Here is a 12779-nt window from a genome sequence, read left to right on the forward strand (position 1 = left end):
TTTTAAATCTTCCAAAATATTAGGATAGTAAAGTAACTTTATTTTTTCTTTTATAAAAAGGAATTTTTTTTGAAATTTTATCATGTGTACTTTTTTATTGTTTTTATCTCGCAACATTTGTGATATTTCCCTTTTTTCCCCTTTTCATCCCCATATAGTAATATACTTATGCCTCTTTGATCATGTTCTCCCCTTTATGTTATCAAGAACTTTACCCCAATGAAATTCCCCGCCCCTTTTCTGCTTGTCTCTGTTCCATCTGTCCTACTATGCCGGTATTTTCTCCGCCCCCCCCTTTACCCTTCCCATGTTGGAGCCTCCTTTCTCCACCTCCCTATCAGCAGCGCCCTACTTAGAGAACAGGTTTCCCCCCGGGGCCGATACTTTCATTTTGTCTTGGGTTGGGTATAGCAAAATTAATATTTGTTTGAAAAAGATTTTGTATTATATAATAAAATTGGGGAGGGGGGAGGTCAATCATCCCCCTCTAATTTAAATTTTCATGTTAAAAAAAGTCTTTAAAAATGGAGGGTAATTTTTTCTAGGAATGATTCGACTTGGGAGGGGGGGGGGTTACCCTTCCCGAAAAATAGTTTTAAACCAAACAAGACTTATGAAAAGCTACATTGTTAAGGAGGATCATATCGGTTCAGCGGCTAGCAAGATCATTCGGTTCAAACAGACAAACTTACATACATCCTGTTACTTTTAGGCATAGAAGGAAAAATATAATGCTTTTCTTAAGTCCAATTCTCTATGCAGTATATCATTTTTATGCATATTTTCTAAAGTAAATGATCAATATTTTAAAAGTATAGAAAAAAACTTTGGTTCTTTAAGGAAACAAATCTTGGTTGCATTGCAGGTTTTATGATATTTTTTATATCCTTTAAATCTAATTCATAATTCTTTTTGTTGTGCCAGCCCCACATATATCTACACAATTTCCCCTTCACCAAACTTTTTAGTTAAGGAATTAAAAAAATTTAGCAAAAAAATTTTTTTTTTTTAAATATGATAAAGCATAATGAGAGCACTAAATCTATAAAAATCATAGCTTTTTTTTTTTTTTTTGAAGAAGAAAAAAAATATTTTGAAAGATTTTAATTCTCCCTAAAGGTGAATCTTCCCTTCCCCCCAAGGATATTTCCCCCTGATTCCCCTTTTGTATAACCATAAATTCCCCTACATGCTGTGTCTTGAGATTTTCCCTGTCAAGGTGTTTCAAAAGTTCATTTATGTGAATATTCTTAAAACTAAGAAAAATAAGATTTCTTCTGATATTGTTTGATTTTGATATGTATTTTCACATATAGATTTTTTTTACTTTTTGGAAATTAGGTCAAATATAAGTATCAAAGTGAAATAAGTCAATACCCAAAATAAAAAATATTTATTTTAGTTAATATATATTTTACTATAAAAATCTTTTTACAACTTTTGGTTTTGTTGGATCTGCTATTCTTCCTCTCTGTTTTTTAATCTTAGATTTATACAATCAATAATATATTTTATCTTTTTATGCCTTTTTTCAAAGGTTTTCACTTTTTCCACAAAGTCCAAAAAATTTGAGTTATCTCCTCTTTTTTTTATGACCCTAGGGACATCTAAAATCAATGGTCTCTTATAACACTAACTATAGCTTTGGCTATAGTATAGCGAGATGAATGGTTGTTTCATTTTTAAAATCTTCTAACCAAGCCTTATATCATTATAGGACAAACAAATGTCTGCCTACTGTCCATTTGTATGTCTGTCTTAAAAAGTGAGCAAAAACATACTTTAGTCCTTTAAGTATGTGAATTGTCTTACCAAGCCTAATCAATCTGACTCCTGTCTGTTCATATGTCCTTCTGTCTGTCTGTGTAAATTAACAAGCACAACTTGCTATTGTTTCTCTAGCAGTATGGTTCTTAACAGTTTTTTAATCATCTAACCAATTTAAGACACTATAACCGACTGCCACTTGTCCATCTGCCTATCATCAGGGTTGATAACCCAACTCAAAACCCAAACCCAAGTTTTTTGGTTGCTTTGGGTAGGTTATATAAAACCCATGGGTTTTTGGGGTCTTATTCAATATTGAGTTAGTAGTAAAGGGGGGGGGGGGGGAAATGTGGTGACTCGTCACACGACATACCAGCAATTTTATTTTGGATGCTACTCCCTTAGTTTTAGAGATAATTGGATGAAATCTTTTGGGCTGGGTCACTAATTACCCCAACTAGTGGTATCTTTAAAAAAAAACGGCGGCGGGACCGCCGCTCCCGCCGTCCGCCGCCGTTTTCCGCCGCCACCAAAAAAAAAAATTTTATTGCATTTCTCGCCGAATTAGGCAATTTGGAATCATTTGAGACCATGTTATTTTTTTCAAAAATTTTTCCCCTTACAAGCAACCCTGCGGGGGGACTTTTTAGGTTGGTAAGTTTAAAATATTTGAATTAAGAAAACGGCGGCGGGACCGCCGCTCCCGCCGTCCGCCGCCGTTTTCCTCCGCCACCGCCGTTTTCCGCCGCCACCAAAAAAAAATTTTTAATGCATTTCTCGCCGAATTAGGCAATTTGAAATCATTTGGGACCATGTTATTTTTTTCAAAAATTTTTCCCCCTACAAGCAACCCTGCGGGGGGACTTTTCATGTCATTTTTTTCAAGGTATATCTTAAATACAGTGCTATTCTGTGCTTTTAAAGATATTGAAACAAAATCTTTTTAGGTAGGTCAGTAAAAAATATTTAAATAAAAAATGGCAGAGGTACCACCGCGGAAAATGGCGGCGGGACCGCCGCTCCCGCTGTTTTCCGCCGCCACCGCCGTTTTCCGCCGCTACCAAAAAAAAAATTTTTATTGCATTTCTCGCCGAATTAGGCAATTTAAAATCATTTGGGACCATGTTATTTTTTTTTTAAAAATTTTCTCCTTACAAGCAACCCTGCGGGGGGACTTAGTCATTTTTTCAAGGTATATCTTAAAATCAGAATTTAAGATATACCTTGATATACGAGAATTTGAAAAAAATATTTTGTTTAAATATCTTTTAAAGCACAGGAGTACCACTGATTTTAAGATATACCTTGAAAAATGACTAAGTACCCCCGCAGGGCTGCTTGTAGGGGGAAAAATTTTTGAAAAAAATAACATGGTCTCAAATGATTCTAAATTGCCTAATTCGGCGAGAAATGCAAAAAAAAAATTTTTTTGTTGGCGGCGGAAATTGGCGGCGGACAGCGGGAGCGGCGGTTCCGCCGCCGTTTTCTTAATTCAAATATTTTTTACTTACCAACCTAAAAAGATTTTGTTTCAATATCTTCAAAATCACAGGAGAATTACTGTATTTAAGATATACCTTGATAAACGATAATTTGAAAAAAATGACTTAAGTCCCCCCGCAGGGTTGCTTGTAAGGGGAAAAATTTTTGAAAAAAATAACATGTTCTCAAATGATTCCAAATTACCTAATTCGGCGAGAAATGCAATAAAAAATTTTTTTTTGGTGGCGGCGGAAAACGGCGGCGAACGGCGGGAGCGGCGTTCCCGCCGCCGTTTTCTTAATTCAAATATTTTAAACTTACCAACCTAAAAAGATTTTGTTTCAATATCTTCAAAATCACAGGAGAATTACTGTATTTAAGATATACCTTGATAAACGATAATTTGAAAAAAATGACTAAGTCCCCTTGTTGCTTGTAAGGGGAAAAATTTTTGAAAAAAGTAACATGGTCTCAAATGATTCCAAATTGCCTAATTCGGCGAGAAATGCAATAAAAAAAAAAATTTTTGTGGCGGCGGAAAACGGCGGCGGACGGCGGGAGCGGCGGTCCCGCCGCCGTCTTTTTTAAAGATACCACTAGTTGGGGTAATTAGTGACCAAGCCCAAAAGATTTCAACCAATTATCTCTAAAACTAAGGGAGTAGCATCCAAAATAAAATTGCTGGTATGTCGTGTGACGAGTCACCACATTTCCCCCCCCCCCCCCCCCCTTTAGTAAATTATAATTGTTTCCTACAAATGATTTTATATTTAGTTGAATATTTTCTAATTTTGTATATAATATAACTAGAAGTTGGAAGTTTTATAGAAAAAAAATTTAAAATAGATAAATAAATTCATTCTCTTCAGTTTGTTCATAATTGTATGTCTAAAACAATCAATTTAAATCATTATATAGTTTATTTTAGAGCCCTTGATGTAACATTTCTGATTAACCCACAAAAACCCGGGTTTTTAACAACCCTGCTTATTATTCATGCACATATATTTATCTTCATTTTTTGCAACAACTATTAAAAATAATTTTTATCTTCTATAAACTTGTAATTTTTCTAAAACAAATATAAATTAGTAATTCATCTCCATTGAAAATTATTAATTATTCATTGCAATTTTTCTTAAAAAATAGTTTTTTTTAAATGTAATTTTTATAATCAAATTTGAAAGCTTTTAAAACAAAAAAAATCTTTTTAGATTATTTGAAAGTAAAGAATACCAAAAATAAATTTGAAATTATTTTACATTTAAGTACATACTTTATAAACACCCTGAAAAAAATTTCCTTTCTCCCCTCTTAAATTAATCCTTACCCACCCATCCCCCCCTTGAAAAGGACGCCATTACACACACACATACTCACCTCCCTGTACTCTCCCCTCTATTCTATTTCCTCTAGTAAAATATGAAGGGAAATTAGGACGCCATTTTGAAACCTACCTTTCACCGGTGAATACTTACTAAATAATCGGCAGCATTTTATCATATTTTTTTAACACATTTTGTATGAATAAATACAAGTAAAAATATGAAAAATGTTGTGATTTGATGTGTACTTTCCTTTAACCTTTTTTTTATGCTAAAAATGCTTATTTACTAGAAAAATATGACATTTAAGATACTATGGAACATGCGGTTGGGATTTAGTTTATTTTTTATGATAAAATTACATTATAATTTGATATTATTTTAATTCTAACGACCTATATATTTATTTCAGAATTCAAGCCAACCAAAAACAGACCACATTTTTCTTTTTTTCCTAACCTTAAAACAACACACATAAAAAATGGCTTTTGTTGAGGAAGAGGACCGCAAGGTTTTTGTCGGAGGTCTGGCCCAGGAGGCCACACAGGAGGACCTCAAGGAGTACTTCGGAAAGTTTGGAGAGATTGAGAGGGTTCAGCTTAAGATGGACTCTCAAACTGGCCGCAGCAGGTACCATTTCTTTATTAATATTACCCTGGACTTGAAAAAGATAAATTTTTATGAATTTAACAGAGATTTATTTTGTATTTTTACTTCAGGGTGAAGAAGAAAAATAATTTTCTGTTGTTATATCCAAGTCTAACTTTACTTATTTTATTTTATGCAATCGAAAATTTTCATAAATTACTTCATTTCTATAAAAGGGGGGGGGGAGGGAGGAGTTCTGACACTTTTGCGTAAACAGGGAGTATATTTTGATTCTTATATACTTTACATACAAATAGAACATTGCCTTATAAACATTTATTTTTTCAGGGGATTTGCATTTATCATCTTCAAGGAGCAAGACAGTGTTGACCCCGCCACTGAGGGAGAACATTCCATTAAGGGCAAGAAGTGCACAGTCAAGAAGGCCGACGTCAAGCCCGGTAAAATCTACGTCGGCAAGCTGCCCGCAGAGGGAGTCACCGAGGAGGACGTTAAGACTGCCCTCGCCGAGTACGGCACTATCACCGAGGTCGTGCGCCCCATTGACAAATCCAAGAACAATGAGCCAAAGAATTTCTGTTTCGTCACATTCGAGAAGGAGCGTATCAGCAAGAAGGTCATCCAGATGGGCAATATTAGCATTAACGGTCACAAGTTGATGGTAAAGGATGTCACACCCAACCCCAGAGATCCCGCCGCTCGTGGCGGTGGACGTGGAGGCGGCCGTGGCGGTTTCGGCCAGCAGATGGGCGGATACGGCGGTTTTGGCGGCGGCGCCTGGGATCAGGGAGGATATGGAGGCGGCGCTTGGGACCAGGGATATGGCGGCGGTAAGTTGTTTTTATGTACATAGTTTGCTAAACAAAACTCATTTTTTTTAATATAATACCAGAATCCCTTTTCCCGAAACAAAATATTTACTGCTAATTGATTTTGCAGGTTTCGGCGGTCAGGGCGGTTATGGTGGCGGCTATGGCGGTGGATTTGGCGGTGGCCAGGGATTCGGCGGCGGCGGAAAGATGAGAGGTGGCCGTGGCGGTGCTGGTGGTGGCCGTGGACGCGGAGCCGCCGGCGGCAGGGGTGGTGGCCGCGGACGCGGAGCACCCTACTAAATACCTGTGCTTTTGTTTAACGTCCGCGCCCCCCTGTTCTACTGCAGCTGCGAGATTATTGTGTGACATATGCCATAATGAAGACCCAGGGTATAATAACTTCGGGTTACTTATTATGTAAAAAAAAGAGCCCCGCATGGCTAGCTACACATTTATATACACCAACCTTCTACCTTCCTTCCTGAGATTTAATTAAAACAGAGCAGCAAGCAAACATTCTAGTACCTTTCATAACCTGATAACTGATGCAGTTTTTAGTAGTTCACACATTCAACAAATTAATAAAGAAGATTTGGGGGGCGTGGTCCGGTCAACTTGCTGAGTTTTTATTGATTCTGTAATGATGCCCCCCCGGCCCTGGTCCTCACATGCAAGCAACACATTTTACAAATTTCAAATTGAACCGGCGGGGATGAGTTAACTTTAAGTAAAAAGAATCTACACAGCAAAAGAAATTCTCAACAATAAAAAATCCTTTTGGTACATTTATATGAAACAGTTTTATAAAAAAAAACATTATCAAAGAACTTGCCAAAAATGATAACTAAAAAAATTTACGCCTGCCAGATCCGTTAATAGCAAAAAAACCTTGATTGATTGATTGTTTAAGTCAAACTTGACATGGGGTCCCTCAAGGTTCCCTACTTGGACTTTATACAACAATTTTGAAATTGGAATACCTCTCTCTCGAGTGACAAGTCAAAACAAAAGCTCCTGCATTAATTAACCAACTTTTAATTACTCAAAAATAGATTTATTATTATTATTATAACTTTAACTTTTCAACCATTGTTATTTATAATTTTGTGGTCCATGTTTTTAATATTTTTGGTTGCAATGTTATTCTCTCTTGTAAATATTATTTCGCGCCAGAATTTTGGCGCAAAAAACAGAAACCTAGATTTATATCTTCCAGTAAAATCAAGTCTTCACGCAACTGTGCAAGTCTTAGTTTTTTCTGCTCTCATTATTGCCGGCCGGGCGCTTTGCTATACACCAAAACAGCTGGCGCGCCGTGAATGCCGCAACCTTTTTTTAATTGTAGAAATTTCATGATATAATGTCAGTATTGAACCTTATTAAACTTTGTTGTTTTTTTCTCTGAATAAATTTCACAAATTCTGATATTGAGACTTTTTGAGCATTTTATTATTATTCATGTTTTATTGTTTAACTTTTTGCATAAAGCTTCAATTTAACAATGGTTAAAATCACCTATTTTTTAGCTTTAATCACAGTTAAAGATTGCTTCTTATATTTTTGTAAAGGCCTTCTAAACCGCCCTCTAGGTGATTTAAATTGAAGACTTTATTTTAATCTGAGTTTTTAAGAGTTTTGAACCTAATAAAAAATAATGTAACTACTTTGGTTCAGTTTTAAAACTCAAGATTTTACATGTATTTTTTCTATTCAGGACTTAGTTATATAAAAGTGCTAGTAGTGCACTTGGATTGAGTAGCTTGATTTTTTTCTAGCATTTGTCTGGTGATTGGTCTCAATTTAAGTAACATTTTACTTCCTTAAACTGGCGAACAACAACAAAAAAAAAGTAAAATTCAGCAATGGTTTGTATCAGTACATTTTAAACTTATTATATGCATGCAAAGTTTTTAAGTAACTTAAGGCTGGTTGCATTTAGCACTAAAAGCACTTTAGAAAATTATTACAAGCCAGCCTTAATTTTTATTAAAAACAAATTTTAACATTTATATACTTGGTTTTGGTTGGGAGTTCTATTTCAGATTATTAAACATAAAAAAGGAATTGAGATTTGAGCATTAGCCTTGGTTCAATACTGATGAATTAAAGTTAACAGTCATTACCATGAGCTTGAGACAAATTAACCATTAACATCCTTGGACCCTGAGAATAATATTTAAAAGAATTCATCAAAAGCATATTGAAGATTTGAAACATGTTGACCACTGAAAGTAAACTCTAATTGCAGAAGAAAACCTTTTTGAGATAGGCGTTTTCTGAGATGGGCGTTTTTTTGAGTATAGCCAAAATTCCATGTTTGTTTAGATTTTTGGAGTAATGTGGATTATTTGCTACAGTATATTGTCAGAGAGATTATTAATGTAAATCATTTTTCGCACAAAAACAAAAATTTAACAATTCATTATCATACAGTCCTTAAATTTTACACTAAAACATTTGAAAGGCTTTATAAAATAACATTACGTCTTATACAATCTTACCCATGCCCTAAATAGGCTTTTAACTATATATAATTTTACAAGAAGGGAGGGGACATTGGATTGTAAATTACAAAATGATTGAAGCCAAATTGTCTAATTTTATGGCCAAAAGACTGGATATTATAAATTAATTTTGTTTTTTTTCTTATTTTTCAACTAATAATTTGAATCTTCAGAAGGGGTCATTTTGTTTATCATTATTGGCAGTGTTCCGGAGCCGGGAGCAGCAACATTTACTACTTTTATATAGCTTTAATCAAATAAAAGCAATATATTTTATATTATTTATTTTATTTTATCAAATTCAATAATGAAAAAAAAAATGATATATTAATTTTAAGGTAGGAGCCGGAGCTGGAGCCGGAGCCGTATTTCCAAATACGGCTCCGGCACACTGATTATTGGGACTCTACATAATTTATTGTCCATTGTCTTGAGGTATTAAAATAGATTTTATTTGTCTTTCTTTTTGGTACAAGACTTCACATTTATAAAAAGACAAAACTCTGGTTGTAGGCCTATTTAACATTTTATTTTTAATATGTCAAAAAACCTAATTTAGCATTATTAATTACTTTTGAATTTTTAGATTGAGTTGAGTTGAGTTGCCCAAAATTATGAGATCATTAACTATACTACCATTAAAACTTGAGATCGTCTAACTTTATTTTTCATTTAGGCATTTATTGAAAAGATATTTAGTAGTCATAGTTGGAATTGAGAAAATAGAAATATTATTTCATCTTTTAACAATTTAACTTCTGATGAAATATTCAGTTTAATTGCTTAAAAAAATATTTATATTTAGATATTCTAAAGAATAGGTGGCGAAAATTAAAATTATTTTGTATTTTTCAATGTTGATTTTTTGTTGACTTTTGTCTGGTGAAATATGTTTTTTTTTACCTGTAAATGTATTCATTGATATATCGAAGTTGGAGTTCAAAAACCGGACTACAAAGCACAAAATTAAATTAAATGAGAAATAAAGGGTTTGGGGGTCATTCGCATGGACACGTCCAAGGGGTGGGGTTATTGGGCGTAAACACTCCTCAGTCCTCAAACTATATCCCTGCAAAAATAAAAATAAGATACATTAACCCCCCTCAAATCTTTGAAACTTTATGATTTTACCACCCTCAACGAGAAGCTTGGACGTCCTTAATCAATTTTAAATTCATCTGATATTAAAATACCAAAAATGTGTCCTTTCCGGTTTCTGTATTCTTTCAAGGGCCAATCTTTATGTACCCTAATGCATATCCTTTAATTACGCCATGAACTTATTTAAAATAGGATCACTGGAATTCTTTGTGGAGTCTTTTTTTTATAAAGCTTTATTTTTTCAGGGTTTAACTTTTTAATATTTCAAATGAGAATTTGTATGTAAATAATTTAAACATAAAAATGTTGAACTATCTTTTTTATCATTCTGTACAATTTCATCTACCTATTTTCTATTTTGTTTTGATTCTTGAAGGTGATGGTTATATATGATAGAATAGTATTTGTACTTATACTTGAATTCTTTTTCTAGGTGTTAATTCATTTAATTCAAGCATTATAGGAGAAATATTGAGCATGTTCAACAATTATAGATTTTAGTTGAGACTTGACCTATACCTATTGATATTTTAATTGACTATTTGATTTCACATTTGACTAATCTATTGGACATAAAAAATAATTTGTTAATATGACATTTTTGACACTTTTTCAAGGTGAAATTCATGGTTGAATTTCCGCCAGATATTTTTTATCATGAATGATTTTATTAATTCAGCTGTGAACTTTTACTGACTTGACCTTCTAATCACACTGCATTTAAAAAATAATTTGTTTTGCTTTGATTACCTCGAATTATCTGGGATGGGAGGGGACTTAAGACTGATAATTTTATTGGTACCCAAAGTTTTTTAACCAGTTATCCCTGCGAGAATTTGATAATTTTACTTTTTTAAGGAAAAAGGTTCTTTTCGACTAACTACTCTTTATTTAAATATTATTGCTATTAATTTCTATATATTTGCTATATAACCTTTTATTTTCTCTATAGGAGCATTGATTATACCTACTTCTATCCTTTTTATTTATCTTTTAAGCAGCAGAAATTTGAAGTTGAAGTCGCAAGCCATTTTTTAGCAAACGCCTGAAGTCATTGTGAACCATCTTCAGTGTCTGCTGACTGATAACCAGGGCAATCAAACTGCGGGAAAACAAATCAGCTGATTGAGATAGTAGTGCAGACAAAACAGCTGATTAATGAAGGTAAATATTGGAGAAATGGATATAGAATACGTGGATATTGGAATGGGGGAATTTTGTCGTCAATTTTTTCTTCTGATAAAGTCTTCAGTTATTGGTCAATACGTTCCTCCAAGGTTAAGGGAGGGTAGGAGGTAAAGCCATAAGAGGAGATGGAAGATACTTATTAAGGTGTGCGAGAATCTCCCACAATATCCACGTTTTCTATATCCATAATTAGAGACGTGTTTCAAGTTGTGAAAGACTTAATTTCTAACTGATACAAAAGTGATGTACATCCCCAATTTTGATAGACAAAAGTACCCTTCCTGTGATTTTAAATTATTGATATAAATGTCAAACTGAACCAATATATATGTCTAAAAGTGAACAAACTAATCCTTAGGTTTTAAGTCATCGATTGAGCTTACGTGCATGATTATTTTGCTTTGGGGATCAGTTTAACTTGCAGTTATGTTCATACCTCCCTGAGTGAGATATACTTAAAAACTTTAAACATATTTAAGGTACCTACTTAATTAGGACATAAAGTGAAAAGTTCTTTTATTTCAGACGTGTCCTGCCGCAATTTTGAAGAAGACTGAAAAAGAAGAAACAAAAATACATATTTATTAAACATTCTTTATTTATTAAATAATATATTTAATTTGAATCAATATAATTGTATTCAATAATGTTGTGTTATAAAATATTTGTTCTTCAAGCAAAGCTCTAGTATACTTAGGGTCTGTTCGTACGTCCATATGTAATTAATTTAGGCATGTAAGAATTGTCCCATTGATTCCAAACTTGGCATGATACTCCTTATAACGAGAACTCTATATACCAGAAAGTCAGTACATTCATTGAAAACTTGTTAATTTTTTACTTGTTGGTAACTAATTTTTGTATAATGCAACAATTGACAAATTTTTTAGAATAATGATTCCTAGGACAGATAGGGTCAATGTTAAAAGCAAAGTTTCTATAATCATGACAAAAAAGTATGTCCTTAAACAGTATATTAGTTTTAAGCAATTTTGCAACAAGTTAAAATACAACTTCTATTTCTTTTATTTTATACTAGCGGCCACGCCCCCGTAGAGGCCTCTAGGTGCACTTGAGGAGGGGGAAGTTGAATTTGGAAACCCAATTTTATTTTATATTTAAAAAGAGAAATAAAAATTTGGGAGGGGTTGGTACGCTCCCCTAAAATAGTTAAAAACCTTCCCAGGACCTAAACAAATCTACCCTGTAAAGAAGAACCACAGTGGTTAGTGAGATCCTTCCGTACAAACAAACAAACATCTTTTTACTTAATTTAAGCTCAAGTTCTTTTAATTTACAAGCGTAAATATTCGTTTGTCCAACCGTCTGATTATAGTGCTATGCTCTTCAGGATTTTGTCATCCTTGTTCCTTCCAACACATGCCTTCATGTTAAGCTTGTAATTTAACAAAACTAAGCTACAATTGGACAAGGCTTTTAGTGGATTGTCAAAAGCGAAGCTGTTCTATAATTAGGGTCCGTCCGTCCGTAACGGATAGCTCTTTTCGTTGATTTAGGCCTGTTAAAATTGTCCTATAAAATTCAAAATTTGCATGATGATTCCTATATAGGAGTTAGGTACGAGTTAGAAAGCGAAGCAACTATAATCGTTACCAGAAAGTCCGTACATCCATTTTAACTTTTTAAACAAATTTTTATGTGATAAAATTATCCGGTTGGTTTGATTTTTGGAATACTGATTCCTAGGACATTAAAGTACATTGTTATTAGCGAAGCATCTCTTTAATCAAGTATGTCCTTAAACAATATCCTGTATTTAAGCAGTTTTACAACAGATCTACTTACAATTTTGTTTCGTTCGACTTTAGTTCCGACATCCTACTTAAGTGTTAATGTTCGTTTGTCCTACCGTTTCAGAGCTTCGCTGTTATGGATGTTGTCATCCTTGTTAATTGGTAATAGAAGTTAGGCAATATCATTTATGGCAGGTGTCGCAATTATTGTTAATAGCGGATACGCCCCTACAGGCC

The 12779-nt window shown here is 33.7% G+C and overlaps 1 protein-coding gene across 2 annotated transcripts; it reads left to right on the plus strand.

Moving 5' to 3' along the window:
* Positions 1 to 4244: 4244 nt before the first annotated feature.
* On the plus strand, positions 4245 to 11435 carry LOC145305303 (RNA-binding protein squid-like). Of its 2 annotated transcripts, XR_013874560.1 has the most exons (5): positions 4961 to 5204; positions 5511 to 6013; positions 6123 to 6385; positions 10672 to 10764; positions 11314 to 11435. XR_013874560.1 is itself a non-coding variant. In XM_080146913.1 (3 exons), exons 1-3 carry the CDS (start codon positions 5056 to 5058, stop codon positions 6293 to 6295), a joined length of 825 nt encoding a protein of 274 aa, XP_080003039.1. In that variant the 5' UTR covers positions 4245 to 5055; the 3' UTR covers positions 6296 to 7420. The 2 variants fall into 2 exon arrangements, 1 of the variants encoding a protein (XP_080003039.1); XM_080146913.1 differs by lacking the exons at positions 10672 to 10764; positions 11314 to 11435 and having other exon boundaries at positions 4245 to 5204; positions 6123 to 7420.
* Positions 11436 to 12779: the final 1344 nt, after the last annotated feature.

Source organism: Acartia tonsa, chromosome 14, assembly GCF_053477335.1.
Source record: "Acartia tonsa isolate MP-2025a chromosome 14, ASM5347733v1, whole genome shotgun sequence".
Taxonomy (NCBI): Eukaryota; Metazoa; Arthropoda; class Copepoda; order Calanoida; family Acartiidae; genus Acartia; species Acartia tonsa.

Excerpts from the sequence above, each read along its gene's own strand:
- LOC145305303 (XM_080146913.1), top strand. The coding sequence starts at position 5,056 with ATGGCTTTTGTTGAGGAAGAGGACCGCAAGGTTTTTGTCGGAGGTCTG. Across the intron at positions 5,205-5,510 it reads TCTCAAACTGGCCGCAGCAG|GGGATTTGCATTTATCATCT; the intron begins GTACCATTTCTT and ends TTATTTTTTCAG. Across the intron at positions 6,014-6,122 it reads GGACCAGGGATATGGCGGCG|GTTTCGGCGGTCAGGGCGGT; the intron begins GTAAGTTGTTTT and ends TTGATTTTGCAG.